This window comes from Stegodyphus dumicola, chromosome 3 (genome assembly GCF_044657685.1).
Source record: "Stegodyphus dumicola isolate Sdum_Otavi_A_Nest chromosome 3, ASM4465768v1".
Lineage (NCBI taxonomy): Eukaryota > Metazoa > Arthropoda > Arachnida > Araneae > Eresidae > Stegodyphus > Stegodyphus dumicola.
The window spans coordinates 188361359-188382102 of record NC_140770.1 but is presented as its reverse complement, the minus strand read 5'-3'; the positions used below and the strand labels follow the sequence as shown (position 1 = coordinate 188382102).

General features: G+C 33.3%; 1 protein-coding gene across 4 annotated transcripts in view; it reads right to left on the bottom strand.

Annotated features, from left to right (window-relative positions):
* Window positions 1-20744, bottom strand: part of LOC118184280 (nephrin-like) — a 373546-nt gene that overhangs the window by 89808 nt on the left and 262994 nt on the right. For all 4 annotated transcript variants that reach the window (XM_085813709.1, XM_035353934.2, XM_085813711.1 and 1 more), the window contains exons 11-12: window positions 15891-16131; window positions 6671-6961 (exon numbers count right to left, since the gene is read on the bottom strand). In XM_085813709.1, coding sequence (XP_085669835.1) covers window positions 6671-6961; window positions 15891-16131 — 532 coding nt within the window. The remainder of the gene's footprint in view (window positions 1-6670; window positions 6962-15890; window positions 16132-20744) is intronic.

Sequence of the window (20744 nt, the reverse complement as noted above, 5' to 3'; positions counted from 1 at the left end):
ATTTAATCCGCTTTTTGACAAACGTTTTAGTCATGTTTTCACCTTGCGCGTACAGTTTAAAACATTCTGTTGCATAATTTAATTCCATATTTAATATATAGCTTTTATAACATTTGGAAACTACTGTGAACTAAAAAATTCTAAGAATTTCATGTTAAATTTTTATTTTGTTTGGAGTCGAGTTTATAAAATGTATTTTATTAAAAAAAATCGGTAATATTTTCGTCCATAAAAGTTTTTAATATTAAAATATTCATCAGATTTTAGGTTCAGTTAAAAGACAAGGCTCATATAAAGAATTCCATCAAATTTCAAGTATGTACCATCAGCCATTTTTAAAATATCGTGCGCGCAAGGTGGAAACGTGACGAAATATTTTGTCACAAAGAGGATTAAATTACAAAAATATTTGTGGCAACACAAACCTTCTGATCACTATTTCAGAAAGCAGCTATATTATGTAGTCAGCTATAAAAAGTTGGAAGTAATTGCTTTTAAAATATCCCAATTCTTGCAACAGTCACATATTCGAAGGGTGTTAAGGGGTCTAAGGTGTATGAGCCCCCTTAAGATGCTTCATTACTTAGAGTATAAATATCGATTGTAAACTATGCAAATTTTCGTTTAAGAATGATTACAAAACAGAAAACATTACAAGATACATTAGCTGAATCTTTATTGATTATACTTGTGAAGAATAAAAGCAATTGCGTATTTACCATAAGTTCCATTCGTATATACCTTAACCAATTAAAGAATAAATCCAGCTTAAATTGCTGAATTAAAGGCAAGGAAATTATTATAAATAACTTATATTAAATATAACGTTTATGAAAAAAATAAAGAAAAATAAAATGAAACAGAAGCAAATGCACAAACAAATTTCGGTAGTATTGCAATTGTAACAGTCGATAAGACTTACATGACAGAGTTGTGTAGGATTGTTTTGCCCCCTTAGTCGCCAGCATTTCCTCCCACGTTAACGGTACACTACTGAGCATGCGCAGTAAGTGAAATTCGTTAGCATTGATCAACTCAATGTGCGGTTTACCATTACGCATCCCGTTTCGGCGGCTCTAATTTCTTAAAAATAATTCGCCAGTTTTTATTTTTTCCTTCTTCATATGAATCAAAATAATGCGAAACAACTGCAAAATTCCTCCTTCCTAAATGTTTACTGTTTTCCTCTGTTTCTACAAAACCACAATTTTACATGTTTTTTTTTTTTTTTTTTCTTCTTTTCACAAAATTTGCTTACTGCATTTTGTTTCAAACATAAACATTTCTTTTAATCTAATTTTCTATGTATTTCGTAAAACTAGAAGATTTTTTTAAATATTTAGAAGAAACAATTTCTCATTTATAAAAAGAAAATCTGACAAACCTAGGGCTAGGAAAGCCAGCATTCTTCGAATTGCAACACAATAAATTCATCACTGTCTTCAGCAGCTTGCATAATTGGAAGCTTTCTTTTTTTATTCTGTGATTATTATATTTATAATTCATTTAACTTTCCTTTCATATATCTAGAAAACTTTAATACTGAAATTATAATATAAAATTACTTAAAACTTTCGTTCATATTGGAAACGCAAATTGTGAATGTCCCTATAGAATATCATCTTTACTTGACTGCAGAAGTTGTATTTCCTTGGAAATTCAAAAATATTAAGTTTATGATAATGCTTCTCACTTTTTAAAATCAGAAAATAGTATCAAATAACATTCTTTGCTAAATTTAGAATTAAACTTGAATAATACTCTTTAAAAATAATAAATTTGTTATAAGATGAATTTTGCCACGGTGACTTTCATCAGGTGAACTATAGAAAATATATCGCTTTTTATTATAGTAGCTTAAATATACCCATGCCTTATTGAGTGTTGCTACAAATTTCCATTTATCAGCAGATATGCTTCTTTTATATATTTTTTCAGTTTGTTTTTCTTTACTGAATATGCTTTGGCAAAAGAAGATGAATTTTATGTTTAGACACCTTGCTGGACTTCAAATCTTTACGAATGATTTTATTTACAGTGCCAGAACACATTCTTAGTTCCGATGGATTATTGAGTCCATGCAGTTTCATTCAGGATCAGAGAATTCACTTTTCTGATATTTACCCACATTCGGACGAATATCCTTCAGCGGCCATTAATTCCTTTTTACTTTCTAATGGAACACTTTTCTCTTTCAAATTTATTATATACAAAATCTTTTTCTTTGAAATACAATATCCCTGAATTTTGGTCTGCTCTGTGATTTTGGTGAAAAGAATATTTTTCCTCGATTTGGTTTTGGTTTGGTTGTTTTAATTATGGCAACGCATATAAGGACATGAGGAAAACCATTAAAACGCTCATGTAGCCAGCCTGTTCGCCTGGAATCAAACCCAGGTCGAAACTACCAGTGTTCAGCGACTTTACAATGAGGCCACTGGTGGGCTATTTTTCCTGGGAAAATGGTATTACCTAATTTTCAAGCCATCTGTCAATTTTAGGTCCAATCAAGACAAAACAGCATCAGACGATTACATTGAAAATTCCAATTGAAAATTGTTTGTGAAAGATCTTTGCAAGAGTTTCAGGAGAAAATAAGAAAAGAATTTGATTGATGACCTATAAAAAGTAACTTATAATAAATATTTCAGTAAGAATTTGTTATATATTTATTGCAGTTGATGAAATAAAATATGAACTTTTTAAATTTCTTATAACTAGAAATTTTATGTGTTTTGTCTCGCATGAGGATTTATTGCACTTATGATTTCATACTTAGATTTGAGCAGAAAATAATTCAAATTTTCAATACAAAAGGTATACCAGGAACAAATACGTTGTAATCTGAGCCTCAAAATCTTTTGAATCCCCTAAAATCGCAATTTTTAAATGCAATATAGTTTTCCAAAATTCAAAAATAATAGTATAAAGCGATTCTATTTTCAAGCTTTCCAACGTACATGTCGTAAACTATTCTGTCACACGCAGATTTCTTAGTACTCAAACCATATACGAAAATATCTACTACACAAAAAAATATTTAAATCTTACTGGGAAATGTGATGGATATATATGTAAACAAAATAGGTACTTCAGTGGAACTCGCAAATTATTGAATGTCGTGGCGCCGATATCGCTATGGAAATATCTTTCTTACAAATGCATCCTCGAAATACCTTATTTGTGTTACATTTGAGCAAGCTGATGAAATTCCGCCTTCATATCGGCGAAATATTGGGTTCTTTTGTGTGTATTTCCATAACTACTCTTGAAGTAACAGCTACTTCTTTCCCTCCAGACAGGATAAATCGAATCTAAGATTTGAATGTGACTCCTTTTCACAGCAGCTATATAGCAAAAACATGATGTGACATACAAAAGAAACGTTAGGTTCATCATCTTTTTTTCGTCAAAGAAAAAAAAATCGATTTAAAATGGGAATATAACGACGTGGACCCCGCGCTTAGGTTAGGGGGGTGATGGCTTCATGTGAGCCCTTCCTCAATCTTCCAGGTAGAAATCCATTTCTTTAAGAAATATATTCTTTGTGCCAGTTTAAATATCCAATGGCGTTTGAATGCTTTTGTCCTAAGGGTATCTTGATGGATTTTTAAATGCTTGCTTTTAAAAGATATAAATAAAATTTTATAAGAACAGGTTCTCGACAGGGTGCGATCATCAATCTGCAACGTAATTTAAATAGTTTTTTCACTTTATTTTACTTTTTTATTTAAAAATATCTGACTACTGACAGTTATTTTAAAATATTTGAATACTGGCACTCTTTCATGCGTTAAAGATTCCTAAGCTTTTCATTTTTTTCGTAATATTTAGTTGTTGGATTGACATGACCGGATACTTGCAACTTAATGTAATCGACGGGAAAATCCGATATATAACTGTCATTTAACGTTTTTATCATCGAGTACGTTACCCAAGGTGCGCCAGAAGAAACCGACCGATGTTACACATGCAAAAACTCGGAAGTTCCCCGTACATATGATAGAGAACAACCCAAGAGATGGATCTTAGTGTTCCTAATGATCTTTCTGTACCTCCAAACCCCTCGACAAGTTGCTAGTATTTCAAGTGACCCTATGCTTCCTCGTTTGCTAGTATTTCAAGTGACCCTATGCCGCACATTCACCATACACTTATAAGCATCCTATCAAAATGTATTATGCCAGAATTTCTCCAAAAACCTAACTTTAAGATTCACGCTTTTTAACAACAATGTTAAATACTTTGAAATCACAGGTTTAAACTTTTCTCGTTTTTCTCATGCCCCCAAATTCACATTAAGAACAACTTCATTTCAATAAAAGTAAGTTTATTAATTATGGAAAATTGATGAAACACAACGAAATTTCGCTATTTATGAAAATTTTCCAGGCGATGAGCAAACGGAAGATATACTTTTATGTGAAAACTTTTTATTTCATGTTGAATATAACTGGACGATAGGCAACTTCTCCAAGGTAAGCGGAAGAAGTGTTTTTTTTTTTTTTTTTTTTTTTAATTCAGTCTACCCTACTGTATAAATTTCTAATATTACATTACAAATAACTAAATATTCAGTAAAAGTAATTTTTTTGCAGGAAATTGATGAATGAATATATCAGGAAGCGAAACGTATTTCCAGAAGCTTTTATCTGTTTTTTTAATAGAAATAATACTATTTGATAATTAGAGTAAAACGAAAGCATTCAAAGTATTAGAAGAGACAAAAACTAACAAAGTCTGTTAATCAAAAGTTAACCGGTAATGTGTCTTACTACAAGTTTTTTAATCAAGCTAAAATTTTATGGTAAATTAGAGGAACTTACATTACGTTAAAAAAGGAAAGTTTTGACAAAGCAATATAAATCATTAACTTGAAAATTTACCACATAATTCAATGTACAAAAATGTGTTAGGATTATTTAGCATTCATTTTCAAAAATTCAAGAAAATTTCATTATGGCCTACGTTTTAAAATTTATTGTTGATTTATTAAAAACTAAAAGACTGTGGTTTTTAATTTGCTTGGCTATCATGCAAAGTGTCTAAAGTCTTGGTAAACGATAAGCGAATTATCGCTAAATCTAAAATTCGCAACTGAAATTTGGGAATTTATATAAAACTGAATTGGAAAAGAAGGTAGACTTTGTGCTCAGAACTCAGCCAATCACTCGTGGCGAGGTAACTTAATGTAACAGTAAATCAAATGCGAAATTTAAATTCAAATAAGCTAGCAGCCTAAAGCTACACAATCAATTTAACGCGAAGTTGACCCCAAACGTAACCGGCATGGAATTTAACTATCAGCAGTTATAATGCAAGGCTGAAAACAATAATTCTCATCTAAGAAAGCAACCTAGTAACGCGGCTACGAGAGGCGAAACACCCTCTGGTCTTACAGACTGAAAGAGCCAGTTTTCCTTCGAAAGTCCTCCACGAAGGCATACCTCCGTTTTGGCAGATAACCCTCGAGGCTTTGCCATAATCACACGCACACACTTACAATCTGAAAATCTTATCTTAAGTACACTTGAACTAAATTGCATTTTGGAGGGAAAACGGAAAAGATGATATTTTTTTTATTTGAAAACATAGACTCTCCGTGCACCACAGATGTACAACACGGGGTTTACTGAAGTAAGTTAACTAAAACTTTAAAAGTTACATGCATAAATAAAACGAACAAAAGCAGAAAACAGCAGTCTGGACAAAGTATGATATTTCAGATGCAAAACATAAAATAATTGGTTAATTAACATTAAAGAGCCTCAAAAGGTAACCAATAAAATTTTCATACTAAGGAAAGAATTAGTATTTCTTCAATCTTGTTTGACATGAGACCTAAGTAATGTAATGTATTTGCCTTGCTACGCTACCAACATAATACCAGTAAGAAATGTAAAAGAACCTCGCTCATTACAGTAACTACCTTCATTACAGGAACTACAATCATCCACGAGAAACACTAAGTATTTAATTATCAAACCTTTACAAGTAAACCTTGTTTATATTTTCGAATTATCTGTAATGTTATATTAAAGTAATTTGTTTATAGCATTGCACTGAATTTTGTTTTCAGAATAAATCGACAGTTATTTGCACACAATTTTCTGCTATTTTTCGTTACTCCATAAGCATCGATGTACGATTAAAAGTTATTAATATGCGACATCATTCCAAACATTACGTAAGTGTTGCCAGGCACTCCTCGATCAAATCGGTTTTAAAAAAATATTGCTTTAGTTTACTTTTAGGACAGTAATGAGTTAATAGGACAGTGATGTGTCCTATACTTTTAGGACAGTAATGAGAATAGGTTTTTTATGAATATGTATGCTTCCTTTATTTCGTCTCACTTACTACTATGGCATCCTTTTATTGCAAAGCATCATCTAGTCACAGGAAAGCAAATTTTAGTGAATTTCTCGAATTAGCCTGTCAAAAAAAATAAAAAAATGTCTTTGGAAATATTCGTATTTCTCATGTTATCCAACTTCAAGTTCAGACCTTTTACAATGATTTACGTACACAATTTACTCCATTAATTATAGACCAAACTTAAATATTTTCATGTTAACATTCCGTATCAATAATAATGTTTTCTCAATAAAACTAGATTTTATCATTTCATTATAGTTTAAAGCACCAAACCTAAAGGAAAATTACTCACATTGCACATTGAGAATAATAGTTGCATTTGAAGTACCCTCCTCATTCTCAGCCATGCACACATATGTCCCTCCATCCTTTCGCACGACGTTCATAATGAAGAGTGTTGGACCAGAAGACATCACCCTATGCATGTGATCGTCCATCTCCGAAACAGGCGGTATTAATGAAGAATCTTTTGTCCAAGAAAACCAGGCCACAGGTGGATAGGCGTATACGCTGATGTTAATAGTAGCATTAGTGCCTTCTATCACATCAATTCTTTGGTATGCATCTGGAAACTCTGGTTTATCTAAAAAAAATGACAGTAACAGTAAAGATGCATATTTAATGACAGTCTTACAGTGACTATTGTGAGAAGTATTTTTATCAAACAGTAAAATGAATAAACTTTACTATGAAACTGGGATCCTTTTATGTTATTGAGGAATAAAATGTGCATTATATACTTAAATCAAAAGTTCGCGAACTCTAATCCAAAAACTTTGATATGTTGTTACGAAACGTCCAGCTGTGGTTGGATAGCTTTCCCGCAAGGCGGGTTTAGGGTTGACAGAAAATGACAAGGGAAGACAGGGTTGCCAGTTTTGGTATGAAATTGCCCATTTGGCGACAAAATTCGCGATATGCAATAGACGGATAGATACCATTTTAGAACGAATTCTTACCGGTTTGACCCAGAATGTTCTCGAAGACAGGCCAAAAGCTATATATACCTTATGCGAAGTAGCAGTCTAATGTCGAGTTGGTCGTCGAGTCTATCGCGAGTTGATGCATTGAGAGTGTGCATCGTTGAGGCTATCGAGTACATCGCGAGTTGTGGCGCGGAGAGTTTCAAGAGTACGCTGAGTTTCGAGAACGACCGCACCAAGTCAGGAGCTGTACTCTAGTGCTTTGCCGTGAAGCTGTCTTCACCGTTATAGCCTGATATCTTGAAGGCTGTGTTGCTTATTGTTTCAGCGTGTTTGCCGTAGTTTTCCGACGACTGTAAACGTATCTTTGGATCCCTCCTGCGAAATACTCGCGAATAAATTGTGTTTTCATTCTTCATCAAGTATTGTCGTTAATCACTTCAAATCCATAAACCCGTACAGAAACGCAACAATGTTTTGTTTTAAGCGTCTAATATAAAGCCGTCATATAAATAAAGGTGTAAGATTAAAAAACTGATAGAAGCGCCAAGTATGCGAACTTCGCAAAATGTGGTCTTCGGCGCAGAAGCGCCAGTGAAGAAATTTCGCTAAAATCGGCAGTTGAGGAAGGAGAGGTGTGTGTGGGTTTGGATCGGCATATTCTGCCGATGTACTAATATGTAAAATTTAGTTATTATATCTGTGTGTGTGTAATAAATAAAATTACGTTATCGTGAAGGTAGTATTTTTATTATTGATCGACCATTTATTACAAATTATTGAGTTTTTGTATGCCATGGATGATGCAATTTTAAAACCGAACGTAGAATTTCAAGTGTTCTTCAAGTGTGTGGGTAGTGGTCATCTTTCTGAGGATAAAATGAAAGGTAAACTTTATTGGGGCAGCTCCTTATAGGATCAAAAAATCTTTGGATACCTGCGGAAATCCAGGAGGTGAGAGATCAAAGTTTTAGTTTTCCTGCACACGATGATTTCAGTTATTGTGCCATGTTGTTAATTCTGGTTTAGATTCTAAATAAAATATGTTTACTTTTGGCTTATGTAATACAAGTAATTATAATTGAAAATTACATCAAATGTTGTGGAAATTGATATTTTTAGAAAAGTGTTACTTAATTTGAAATATCGTTAAGGTTTGCCATTTTATTTCACACATTTTGGAATTGTAATAAGTTGCAAGTATTACTTGTTCTAAATGAATGGTTTGAAATATTAATAAAGTTAGCCATTTGTATTCATTAAAATTGTCATAAATTATACATATTACTTCTGATTATTTATGAGATTAATTAAAATAATCTAGTTATTCTTATTAATTCTGAGAATGTTTTAGAGTGTTTTCTTCTAAAGTAAAATATACGAGTGATTATTGATTGATGTGAATAAGCAATAATTGCATAAATTCTAAATGTGAAAAACCGATAATTTTAATAAAGTGCTGGATGAATCAGCTACTATCGTGTATACTATCAGCTACTATCAATATAAATAAAGTTGGAATAAAGATAAACAAAAAGTAATTTTTGTAGAAGGTACTAATTAATGATCAGTTTGGTTTTCAATACATATCATGATGATGCCTGTTTCTCTCCAACGTAGCTCAATTTATTGCTTAATATATCACGCATGGTTATTAATACTTTAGTTCCTCCGCGTTTATAGCTAGGAACTTGCTTCTAGCACAGAAAACCTCTCTTCTTGTGTGAGATTCGCGGTGCGTAAACTCCTATCTACTTATTCTTCATTGATTATTGATCATGGGTGCCCCTGTGAACGCTTTACCAAAGATCAGTCAGATTTACCCTAAACAGCAATACTGGTAAATATTTGATTGCCAAAATTAACAGTATTAGTATTAACAATGATGAGAATGCAAGAACTTCTGAATTACATAGTATTTCAGTATCAGTTTATAATATTTCTCCTTATATTATATTTTATCATATCCTATATAGTATTTTATGGATTAATTAATGTGTATATTGGGTAGATTAATTACAATAACTACTAAGTTCCAAATGAGCTGATCTGTAATTGCCAGCTCAGAAACAGCCAAGTTCTTTTTAGAACTATTCATCTTATATGAGAAATGCGGGAAACTAGGCAGGGCTATCATATACATGGTAGTTTGCGGAATATATTTCTTGTACATTAAATGAAAATGTGGTATTTTAGACGTTGGATATCAATTCCTTCATTAGAGAGAAGTGTATAACTTAACATCTTATATGAGAAATGCGGGAAACTAGGCAGGGCTTTAAGTAGTATGTTCGATGTTATGCAAATTGTATTTCTTTCTTTGTACCGAAAAGCGGCGCAGACGCAAATTTGTTAGGTTTTTAAAGCTCGCGTTTAGAGCTTTGAGGTTGCTGTGAATTACTGGAGTTTCAACTAAGCAGAGGTTCTTCTGAGTTTGTGTTGGTAAGCCGCCACTGAAGTCGGAGTTTGTGTGGTCTTCGCCGTTCCTCAACTAACTTACTTTGAAAGTCAATAAAGAAGTTTCGGTCAACGTTATGATTCTGAGGTTTTTGGGTTCTATACTGAAGTAATATCAAGTCAATTTACAGTCCACTATTTTTAACAACGGAACGTACATGTTTATTGGTCCGTCGAGCCGGAGTCGCAGTAAATTTGGTGAGACAGTGTGTTTTTTTTTATCTTTCTTATTAGAGAATGGAATTTACAACGCTTAAGACTAAAAAGCGTGTTGCTGAAGCTAAGTTAAGTAAACTGAAAGAGAAAATTACAGTGACTTACGATTCTGCTGATGTTGATCAAATAGAACTTTTTAAATCTAGATTAAATAATTTAATGACCGAACTTTCGGATATTTTTAGTAACATATTTGTAGTGTGTGAAGAAAAAGATATTGATGTATTTATAGAAGAACAACAGGTCATACAAGATACTGTTGATGAGTTAATTTTAATGCTAACCAGAGTTAAGAATGTTAAAGACATTAGTGTGGAAACTAAATATTGTGAAATGGCGAGTATACGCTTACCTAAGCTAACACTTCCTGTATTTAGTGGCAGTACTGAAGAATGGTTATCATTTTTTGATTTATTTAAAACGGCGATAGTGGATAATGACCGTTTATCAGGTGCACAAAAGCTACAATATTTAAAGGGTTCTTTAAAAGGAGATGCTTTGCGGATTGTTCAAGCTTTAACTATTTTTGACAGGAATTTCGAAATAGCGTGGCATTTATTGTGTCAAAGATTTTCACATAAGAGAGAATTACTTTCATCGTTATTAAAGAAAATCTTGTATTTATCAAATTTACGATCTGAAATTCCTAGTCAGATATTAGCGTTAGTAGACACTGTAAGAGAGTGTGTATGTTCGTTTGAAAATCTAGGCTTCAAAGTGGAACAATTCGCGGATACTATTTTAATGTTAATAGTACAGTTTAAATTGGATTCTTCGACGAGAGGATGGTGGGAAAGAGCATTAAATAGTGAGGAAATACCAACACTTAATAATCTGCTAGAGTTCTTGAAATCTCATGACAGAACCTTGCAAGCAGGTAAAACGCAAGGTGTTAAAAAACAAGTTACAAAAGACAAATTAACTTCATTGGCTTCGGAGATTCGCGCGCAGTGTACGTATTGTAAAGCCGGTCATTCAGTTTTTAAATGTAATAAGTTTTTAAATTTGAATGTTCAGGAACGCGTTAATTTTGTCAAGAGAAATAATGTTTGTTTTAATTGTTTGGTTTCAAATCATAAAGCTTTCGAGTGTAGAAGTACACATAAATGTAAAAAGTGCTTTAAAAATCATCACACACTACTGCATTTCGAAAGAGTTCAAAATGAACCAAAGGCACGTAAAGGAGTTACGAACAGTTCGAATGAATTATCAGTGACGTCTAAGCCATTTTTCCCTGGGCCAGAACCTCGCGCTCAATCGGCTGGGTCAGGGGAGAATATCGCAAGTTCTAGTCCAGTAATTAAATCTTGTGTTTCAGACTTTAATTTTCAGAGTGAAGTTTTATTATGTACGGCTGTTATTAAAGTGTTAGATTCATCGGGTGAATACCAATTGTGTAGAGCCCTCCTTGACCCTGGCAGTCAAGCAAGCCTGATTTCAGAAGATTGTGTACAAAGGCTAGGGTTAGCAAGAAGAAATGCCAAAGTTTTTATTTCATGTTTAGGGTCTTTGGATACGAAAACTAATGGAATTACGGAAATGAACTTCGTTCCGCATTTTCTGGCGAAAGTGTCATTTAAAACACCAGTATTTATCATCAATAGAATTATTGGAACTTTGCCGCATTTTATATTGGATAAGAAGTACGTTGAGGAATATAATGATTTAATGTTAGCAGATCCAACATTTTACAAAAGTGGGCCTGTTGATATACTTTTAGGCGTAGATATTGCCTTACCTCTTTTAAAGGGAGAAATAATTAAATGCGAAGAAGGTAAACCGGTAGCTTCTCGTTCTGAACTAAGATGGATTATTTCAGGTAGTATGAATAATTCAACAGAAATTAATCCTACTATCTATGTTAATAATATACAAGTGGAAACTGATCAGATGCTGTCTGACTTTTGGAAATTGGATGCTGTACCTACGTGTGACATGCTTACTAAATCGGAGAGAGCATGTGAAGATTACTTCAAATCTACATACACGAGAGAGGAAAGTGGGGCATGTACTGTGTAATTACCGTTTCACTCTCCGCCTTCTCAGCTTGGAGATTCCAGACAATTAGCTATGCGTAGATTCCAATCTTTAGAAAATTCACTTCTAAAAAGGCCTCAGATTTATGAACAGTATAAGGATTTCATGAGGGAATACCTTGAGCTGAGACATATGGAGGGAGTGCCTGAGGGAGAGATTCTTATTGACTCTACGTATTACATGCCTCATCATGCCGTATTAAAGGAATCAAGTACTACGACTAAACTGAGAGTTGTTTTCGATGCTTCAACTAAAACGACATCGGGTCTTTCATTGAATGATATTTTGATGGTTGGGCCAAGAGTTCAGCAAGAGCTGTTTCCAATTCTTCTACGGTTTAGAACTTACAAAATTGCAGTATGTGCCGATGTAGAGAAGATGTTCAGACAAATCCGTGTCCACCCAGAAGATACAAATTGGCAACGAATGCTTTGGAGGGATAGTCCTAGTGAGCCCTTGAGTACATTTAAATTAGTGACAGTTATATATGGGACTGCCTGTGCGCCGTATTTGTCTACTAGAGTAATGAAACAACTTGCATTAGATGAAGAAGTGAGATTTCCTTTAGCATCAAAAATTGTCCTTCGTGATTTTTATGTTGATGATTTGCTTTCAGGGGCACAAAGCGAAGAGGAAGCGAATGTTCTAGTTCAGCAGTTGAATGAAATGATGAAAAGGGTGGATTTCGCTTAAGGAAGTGGATTTCAAACAGTTCAGCTATTTTAGAGAATATTCTCGAGTGCTTACGAGAATACAGTATTTCTCTTGAAATAAACAATGACAAGAAAGTAAAAGTATTGGGAATTAATTGGAACAACTCTAGTGATACGTTTCATTTTTCGATATGCATAAGTGATAAAGATATGCATAACTAAGAGGACTATTTTATCGGAAGTAGCCAAAATCTTTGATCCAATGGGATGGTTAGCGCCAACAATAATATACGCGAAAATATTATTACAAGAATTATGGAACTTACAGCTGGGTTGGGATGAACTCGTTGATAAGAGAATAAGTAGAAAATGGAAGCGTTTCTATCTAGAATTGCCCTTACTTTCAAGCTTACAATTTCCGAGGTATGTCTTGAGTCCGAAGGCAGTAGTTATAGAAATCCATGCTTTCTGCGACGCTTCAGAAAAGGCTTATTGTGCAGTCATCTATCTCCGTACAACCGACCTTGATTCGTCAATCAAAGTCAGCCTTCTGACATCGAAAACCAGAGTAGCGCCCTTAAAAACCCAGTCTCTTCCGAGACTAGAGTTGTGTGCTGCGTTACTTTTAACCAACCTCTTACATGCAGTATTATCAGACATAGAACTGCCTATTAACAATATTTACGCATGGACCGACTCGCGGGTTACATTGGCATGGGTCTCGTCCGAACCTCGCCGTTGGCTACCTTTTGTGGCAAATCGAGTTGCAAAAATCCAAGAAGCTGTTCCAGGTATTCAATGGAATTATGTTGCTGGGAAAGAAAATCCTGCAGACTGTGGGACCAGAGGTTTTATTCCATCAGAATTCCTACAATGTGAGTTATGGATGAAGGGACCGCAGTGGTTAAACGAATCCCTAATTCATGTACAGCAAAATTCAAGTGTAGAATTAGAGGGTGAGGTTATGTTGAAAGAATTGAAAAAGAGTGTCAGTTCAAATATTTCCAAATTTGAAGAGCATAGTGTGTTTTCAAGATTTTCATCATGGCTAAAGTTATGTCGAGTGTTAGCGTGGTGTTTAAGATTCAGAAATAATTGTAGTAAGTTACCTACAGAGCGTATAAAGGGTTATTTATCTACTGAAGAGTTCTGTGAAGTTACTTTTATGATTGTTAGGATTGTGCAAAGAGCCGAATTTCCAGAAGAATTATGACATCAAGTATATTACTGTCTTTAAGTCCTTTCTTGGATTCCGCGGGAGTAATGCGTGTAGGCGGAAGGCTCAGAAACTCTACAGTTTCAAATAATCAGAAACATCCTATGATTTTACCTAAGAATCACAATATTACGCGTTTAATTATTAAGCATTATCATGAAAGTATCTTCACGCAGGTACGCAGCTACTCACTTCTGTCATACGACATAGATTTTGGATTGTGAATGCTAGAGATATTATAAGAAAGTGTATAAACCAATGTGTTATCTGCCGTAGAGTTAGAGCGCAAACTGCAACTCAGCTAATGGCAGATTTACCCGCTTCAAGAGTTACTCAAAGTAGAGCTTTTTCTCGTGTAGGGATTGATTTAGCAGGACCATTTAACGTTAAATATCGTCCTGGTAGAGGAGTCAAAATCTTTAAGTGTTACGTATGTCTATTTATTTGTTTTACTACAAGAGCAATACACTTAGAATTAGTTGGAGATCTTTCAACAAAATCATTCCTCGCGACACTTAAGCGGTTTATAGCTCGTAGAGGCAAACCGTGTGAAATTCACAGTGATTGTGCAATGAATTTTATAGGAGCTAATAAAGAATTAAGGAAAGCCTTTTATATTGTTCAACGTGATGAACAGCTACAGGGTTATATTTCTTCAGAAAATATTAAATGGTTATTTAATCCTCCCTCTGCCCCTCATTTTGGAGGGCTTTGGGAAGCGGGTATCAAGTCTATGAAACATCACTTAAAAAGATGTTTAGGAACACTTATTTCAACATACGAGGAATTTTTGACATTAATAACCCAAATTGAATCCTGTCTTAATTCTAGGCCTTTGGTACCAGCTTCAAGTGATTGTAGCGACTTGGAGGTGCTAACACCAGGACACTTTTTAACCGGAGCGGCTTTAAGCGCTATTCCAGAATTTAACCAAATTCAAGAAACCATGAGCTGCAGTGACCGTTGGAGGAACGTGCAAAGGTTATTTCAACATTTCTGGAATCGATGGAGCAGTGAGTATTTATCTAGATTGCAGCAGAGACCCAAGTGGTGCACGTTACAACAAGATCTGAAGATTGGTGATATGGTTCTTATTAAGAACGAAAATCTACCTCCGCTACGTTGGAAATTAGGTAGAATTATCAAAGTGTATCCTGGTCTGGATGAGAAAGTTCGAGTGGTGAGTTTACGCACGTCTAATGGTGAAATAAAACGACCTATAGCAAAGCTATGTGCTTTGCCATTTAATTCCTGATTTAGAGACTTTAATTTTTATTTTTCAGGTTTATGCAGTTCAACAGTTTAAATTTATTGTTTGAACCCCCTTGGGACTTCAAAGCTGGGGGTATGTTCGATGTTATGCAAATTGTATTTCTTTCTTTGTACCGAGGAGCGGCGCAGACGCAAATTTGTTAGGTTTTTAAAGCTCGCGTTTAGAGCTTTGAGGTTGCTGTGAATTACTGGAGTTTCAACTAAGCAGAGGTTCTTCTGAGTTTGTGTTGGTAAGCCGCCACTGAAGTCGGAGTTTGTGTGGTCTTCGCCGTTCCTCAACTAACTTACTTTGAAAGTCAATAAAGAAGTTTCGGTCAACGTTATGATTCTGAGGTTTTTTGGGTTATATACTGAAGTAATATCAAGTCAATTTACAGTCCACTATTTTTAACAACGGAACGTACATAGTGTATCATATACATGGAAGCATGCGGAATAGATTTCTTGTACATTAAATGAAAATGTGGTATTTTAGGCGTTGGATATCAATTCCTTCATTAGAGGCAAGTGTATAACTTAACCAACTGAATTATTACATCTTTGGTAATGTAAAAATTCAATACAGTATGAATTTATGTTTCATATGTTATATTCTTTCTCTTTGACGAAATTTTATAATTTGAATATTCATTTGCTTTCTCTATAGTTTCCGTTACCACTACCAATATTTCCTTTACTACTACTTTCGAATATGCCTCATGCACTTTGATTACAGTGAATGCAAAAATTGACACTTACGTCTAACGCGTATCGTGACGTTACTTATTACAGCAGGAAGATCATCACTCTTAGCTTTGCATTCGAAAACAGACTTATCATCTGCAGATGTGACGGAAAATGTGAGGACGCTTCGTGTAGAAATGGCACCATACTCGGCACTCAACGTCTCCTCCACGTGATCACGCACGTGACGTCCATCTCTCTTCCACGAGATGCGGGCGAGGGGATTACTACTACTAGATGTGCACGCTAGAGTTACCTGCCATATACAAAAATGTTAACAATAAATAGGATAGAAGAGTACATAAAATAATTTAAATTTTAAAGAAATGAATCATCAAATTGGAACATGAATTTACCTTTTATTTATATTTTATACATATACTTTTTTACTAATTTATTAATGGAACGAATATTGCATTTCTACTGTTTATTTTATGATACCTAAATGTTTAAAAAATTAATGAAGTATCAGTATTCAAACAAATGTAAAGAAGCGTTAAAGGGCTAAATTCATTTATTATTTTAGAATAACTTTCATTAAGAAATTAAATTTCAAATTTTACTGATTATGTGAGTAATATTATTAATTATATGTAGATATATTTAATAATATTACACACATAATTAATAAAGTCTGAGTAAATTTTACAACAATATAGATGACGTAATAAATGTTAACTATTACAGATGATTCATGAGGAGCTTAATGCAGTCGACTCAGGTAGGACATATTTTGCTCTTGATCAAGCATTTTTGATCGAGAGACAGCTAAATTTTGGCAGAATGCACGCTTGTTCATGAATAACGTTTTTCCAATTTTATGACATAAGTAAAATTTTATGATGTATTTTCAGAAGAAAAGTGACGACTATAAACTAAAAGAAGGGAAAAGCAGAGAAATAATACTACAGAATTTATTAACACTAGGAAAATCATATCGCAGTTCATAGCAAAGAGTTGTACAGTCAAGACAACTTAACAATCCTTAAAGTCATCCGGTTCTCTTTAGAAACTTGACTGTACATGATATACTTACACGATAAACAATATTCCACCAATAAACACCCGAAAAACAAGATCCCAGCGTCTCTCCCATAGGCGCACTCTTTCAGTTTTTACTTCCTTGTACGAAGTAAAAAGGAAATATTGTAATCGCGAAAAGTTTCAGGCAGCATATTTTGAACGAAAATATCCATTTTGACCGTTATCGAATGCAATTTAACGATGTTTTTGCTTGATGTCTGTACGTAAGGACAGAATAAAATACTCTTTTCCTTCAAAAATATATATATATATATATATATATATATATATAAAACTGCTTTAAAATAAATTCTGAAGAGAATTTTTCGTGGCGTCTGTACGAACGTATGTACGTACGTATCTCGCATAACTCAAAAGCGAGTAGCCTCAGAACGTTGAAATTTTGCATATAGGACTGCTATAACATGTAGATGTGCACCTCGTATTTTGGTTGCAATTGGCCGCACCAAACGTATATAAATATATTTATATATATATCCACTCTGTTACCCGGCTCAGTAATCTCAGTTTCTTTACTCTTATATGTTTGTAAATTGTAATTTTTTTTTTGCTTTAAAAATGATTGTATTATGTTGTTTTTATATTCCGGTTAAGGTTTTTATGCGTTTAGTAAATCTGTACGCACTATTTTTAGAATTATCAACAATTTTAAAGTTGTCTAAGTGCCCCTAAGCCTTTTTTTTATGGCGGCCATTGATGTTTACATTTGAAACAAGAGACTAGTGGATATGTTGTTAATCTAGAGAAACTTAGCTTCGCAACAACAAAGATAACACATTCATTTATTATTGCCAATTAAATCATGCTTAATTCTTTCTAGAATTTTTTCGAGGAAATAAGTGTTTAAGATTTACTTCGTAATTTTTAGTATAGATATTTAATATAGAGTTTTTATGTATTTTTACCCTCTCGCGAAGTGAGAACTGAATTAATTGAATGAGAAATACTCAATCGTCTGTGAAAAACTGTTTCTTTTTTGTTTTGTTTGCTTAATTTCTTTTATACATCATTCTAGCTTTATTACAGTATTTGAATAGAACATGTGGCAACGATTAGATTATTCTATTCTTTAAATGATATAAATTTTGTGCATTATGAATTATAATATGAACGAAATATATAAGTTAACTGTTATATAATTATTGGATTATATAACAGTTAACTTAGTTTCCGTTATATAATTATAATATAAGTTAACTGTTATATAATTATTAATACTGTTAAGTGAATCTGGCGCCAGAGTGTCGCTATGGTAAACAAATACTAGAGTGAATTTTAAAGAATGCATTTATTCTATTGTGGTTTATGCGCTGTCGGCGAAGTAGATTTAATTCAATGCAATAAGTTTAAATGAAATGCAAGAAAAAATGCGTATAATTTAATATTCCGTACAAGGAAGTCATGTGGTGTACACATCAGATTTTTTATATTAGCAGTAAAGATACAGTTGAATAAACAATTATACAATAATATTTCAAATATTTCAAAACTTTACAAGCATGCGTATACATATATAAGATAAACATGTGAAACAAAATGCTAAGTTTAATTCTAATACTCTCTAAACTCTCCTATTAATTTGGTTACTTTTCCGTTGCTTTTTGAAATCATAACAGCTTAGAGTAAATCTTTCTAAACTCCGTTATTTCAAAAGTAAAGCTTCTCATATAATTCTTGCATAAACATGACTTATTCTTACATGACTCAGGCACTTATACAGGTTGGGCCAAATAAGACCTACCAATGTTAAACACAAATAAGTTTTTGATATAATTACTTGTTCTTTTTGTAGGTTATAATTGAATTCTTGGAAATTTATTATGGAACCTTACAATATAAAACAACGCGTTAAAATTATCGTGTTTTTCTATTTTTTTTCAACGATCAATTATTATGATGCAGAGTAAATATCGGCAATATTTTAATTGAAGTTTACTGTTTGGTGCGGTGTTATGTCCAATAGAGTTATCGGCTCATGTTTCTTCGAGAGTGAGGATGGAAAGCCGGAAACGATTTCCGGAGCTTCCTTACAGAACAATGATTGAAAACATTTTACGGCCAATGGCGGAGCAGAATCCTTTTTTTATGGGGATATTTAAAAGACAATGTGTATGTTAATAAACCAGAAACTATTAGACAGCTGAAGCAGAATATTCGAGAGGAAATGCTGAGCCTTCAACCGGAAACATTACTTGGAGTAATGGAAAACGCGTTAAATAGAGCCAATCTCTGTATTGAGAAAAATGGTGGACGTTCGTCTGATGTCATATTTCATACATAATTTCCATAAAATATATTTGATATATAAAAATATTAATCAAAATAAATTATTATTACAAGAGTTATCCGTGTTAACATTAGTAGGTCTTATTTGGCCCACCCTGTACAACGCTTCAGGTAGGAGCAGGTTTTAAAATCTGCGAATCGAATGTTAAACAAATAATCGCAATGAATCTGGGAAAAAAACTCTTAATTTATCATGAATCTGATTTTCATCTTAGATTCAATTTCATTTAAACAAATAATCGCAATGAAACTGGGAAAAAAAAAACTCTAATTTATCATGAATCTAATTTTCATCTTAGATTCAATTTCATTTCTCCTCTTGCTTCTCTATTATTAGCTTTAGCACACTGCCTGTGCTGCAGTGTCCTCTATTTAAATTAATTGTTATTAAAGGTGTAGATAAGGCGTAAATGGAATCAAGAATGGACGCACCGATAGCGTTTATTCTACTGTTAGGTATCTTGATAAAACGTGCTTTATTTTAAGAATGTTCACCATGTTACAGATGCGCTTTTTATTCGTAAAAAGTATTAAATCGGCTATTAAGAATGCTTAGGTCTTTTATGTACCGTCTTTTATTGTACCTTCCATCATTCATATACTTCTTCATCTATTCGGCTTTCACTTTCATTAATCTGTATCATTCATTACATTTAATCGAGAATTGCTGTTATCTTTATGCCTCAAAAATCCAAATTATCTGTGCATTTAAATAATTTTAATGTAATGTAAAAGTTTTTGTTTAAAAATAATAATTATAATATTCAGGACTTTCTTTCAACGATGCTAGATGTTTTCGGATATTAGGTATCGTCTTGCAACATCTTTACAGAAAATACCGCGTTATAAATTCTGCAAACGGTATGATACCTTAAATTCTGCAAGCAGTATGATAGCTTAAATTCTGCAAGCGATATGTTACCTTAAATTGGGGAAACGGTATGATACCTTAAATTTTGCAAGAGATATGATACCTTAAATTCTACAAGCGGTATGATACCTTAAATTGTGCAAGCGGTATGATACCTTAAATTCTGCAAGCTAGACGATACCACCTTCCGCACCTCTCAAAAAATCAAAAGTAATTCTATGTCGATATACAATTTTAAAATATTCAGAAAGATTGAAAATCCCTACAAATGCAAAATATGATCATTCGTTTATTTATCAAATGTAAAAAAAATGTATGCTGTAGACGGATATTTATCGTCGAAATTAGAAAAATTATGAATTACGTTTTATGTCTGATTCAATGGTAAGAAGACGAGTGCTGTTTTCTGTTCCAATAAGAGTTCACCCATTATTTCTTAGACAGTGAAGAAACTCTTCATTTATTTCGAGCCTCATTGTAAATAAAAGCTTTGAACTTAATCTGTCTTTTAAACTTAAACCACATTTGTTTTATAAACACTTGTCACGGAAGTGTTTTATCGTTTGGATCTGTACAGCATTGCGCGGTTTTATGCTAGGGCGGTTAACAACAACGTACATTTTCACAGAGTATTGCGTGTTCTCAGATACAAAATCTTTCTTGAAAAA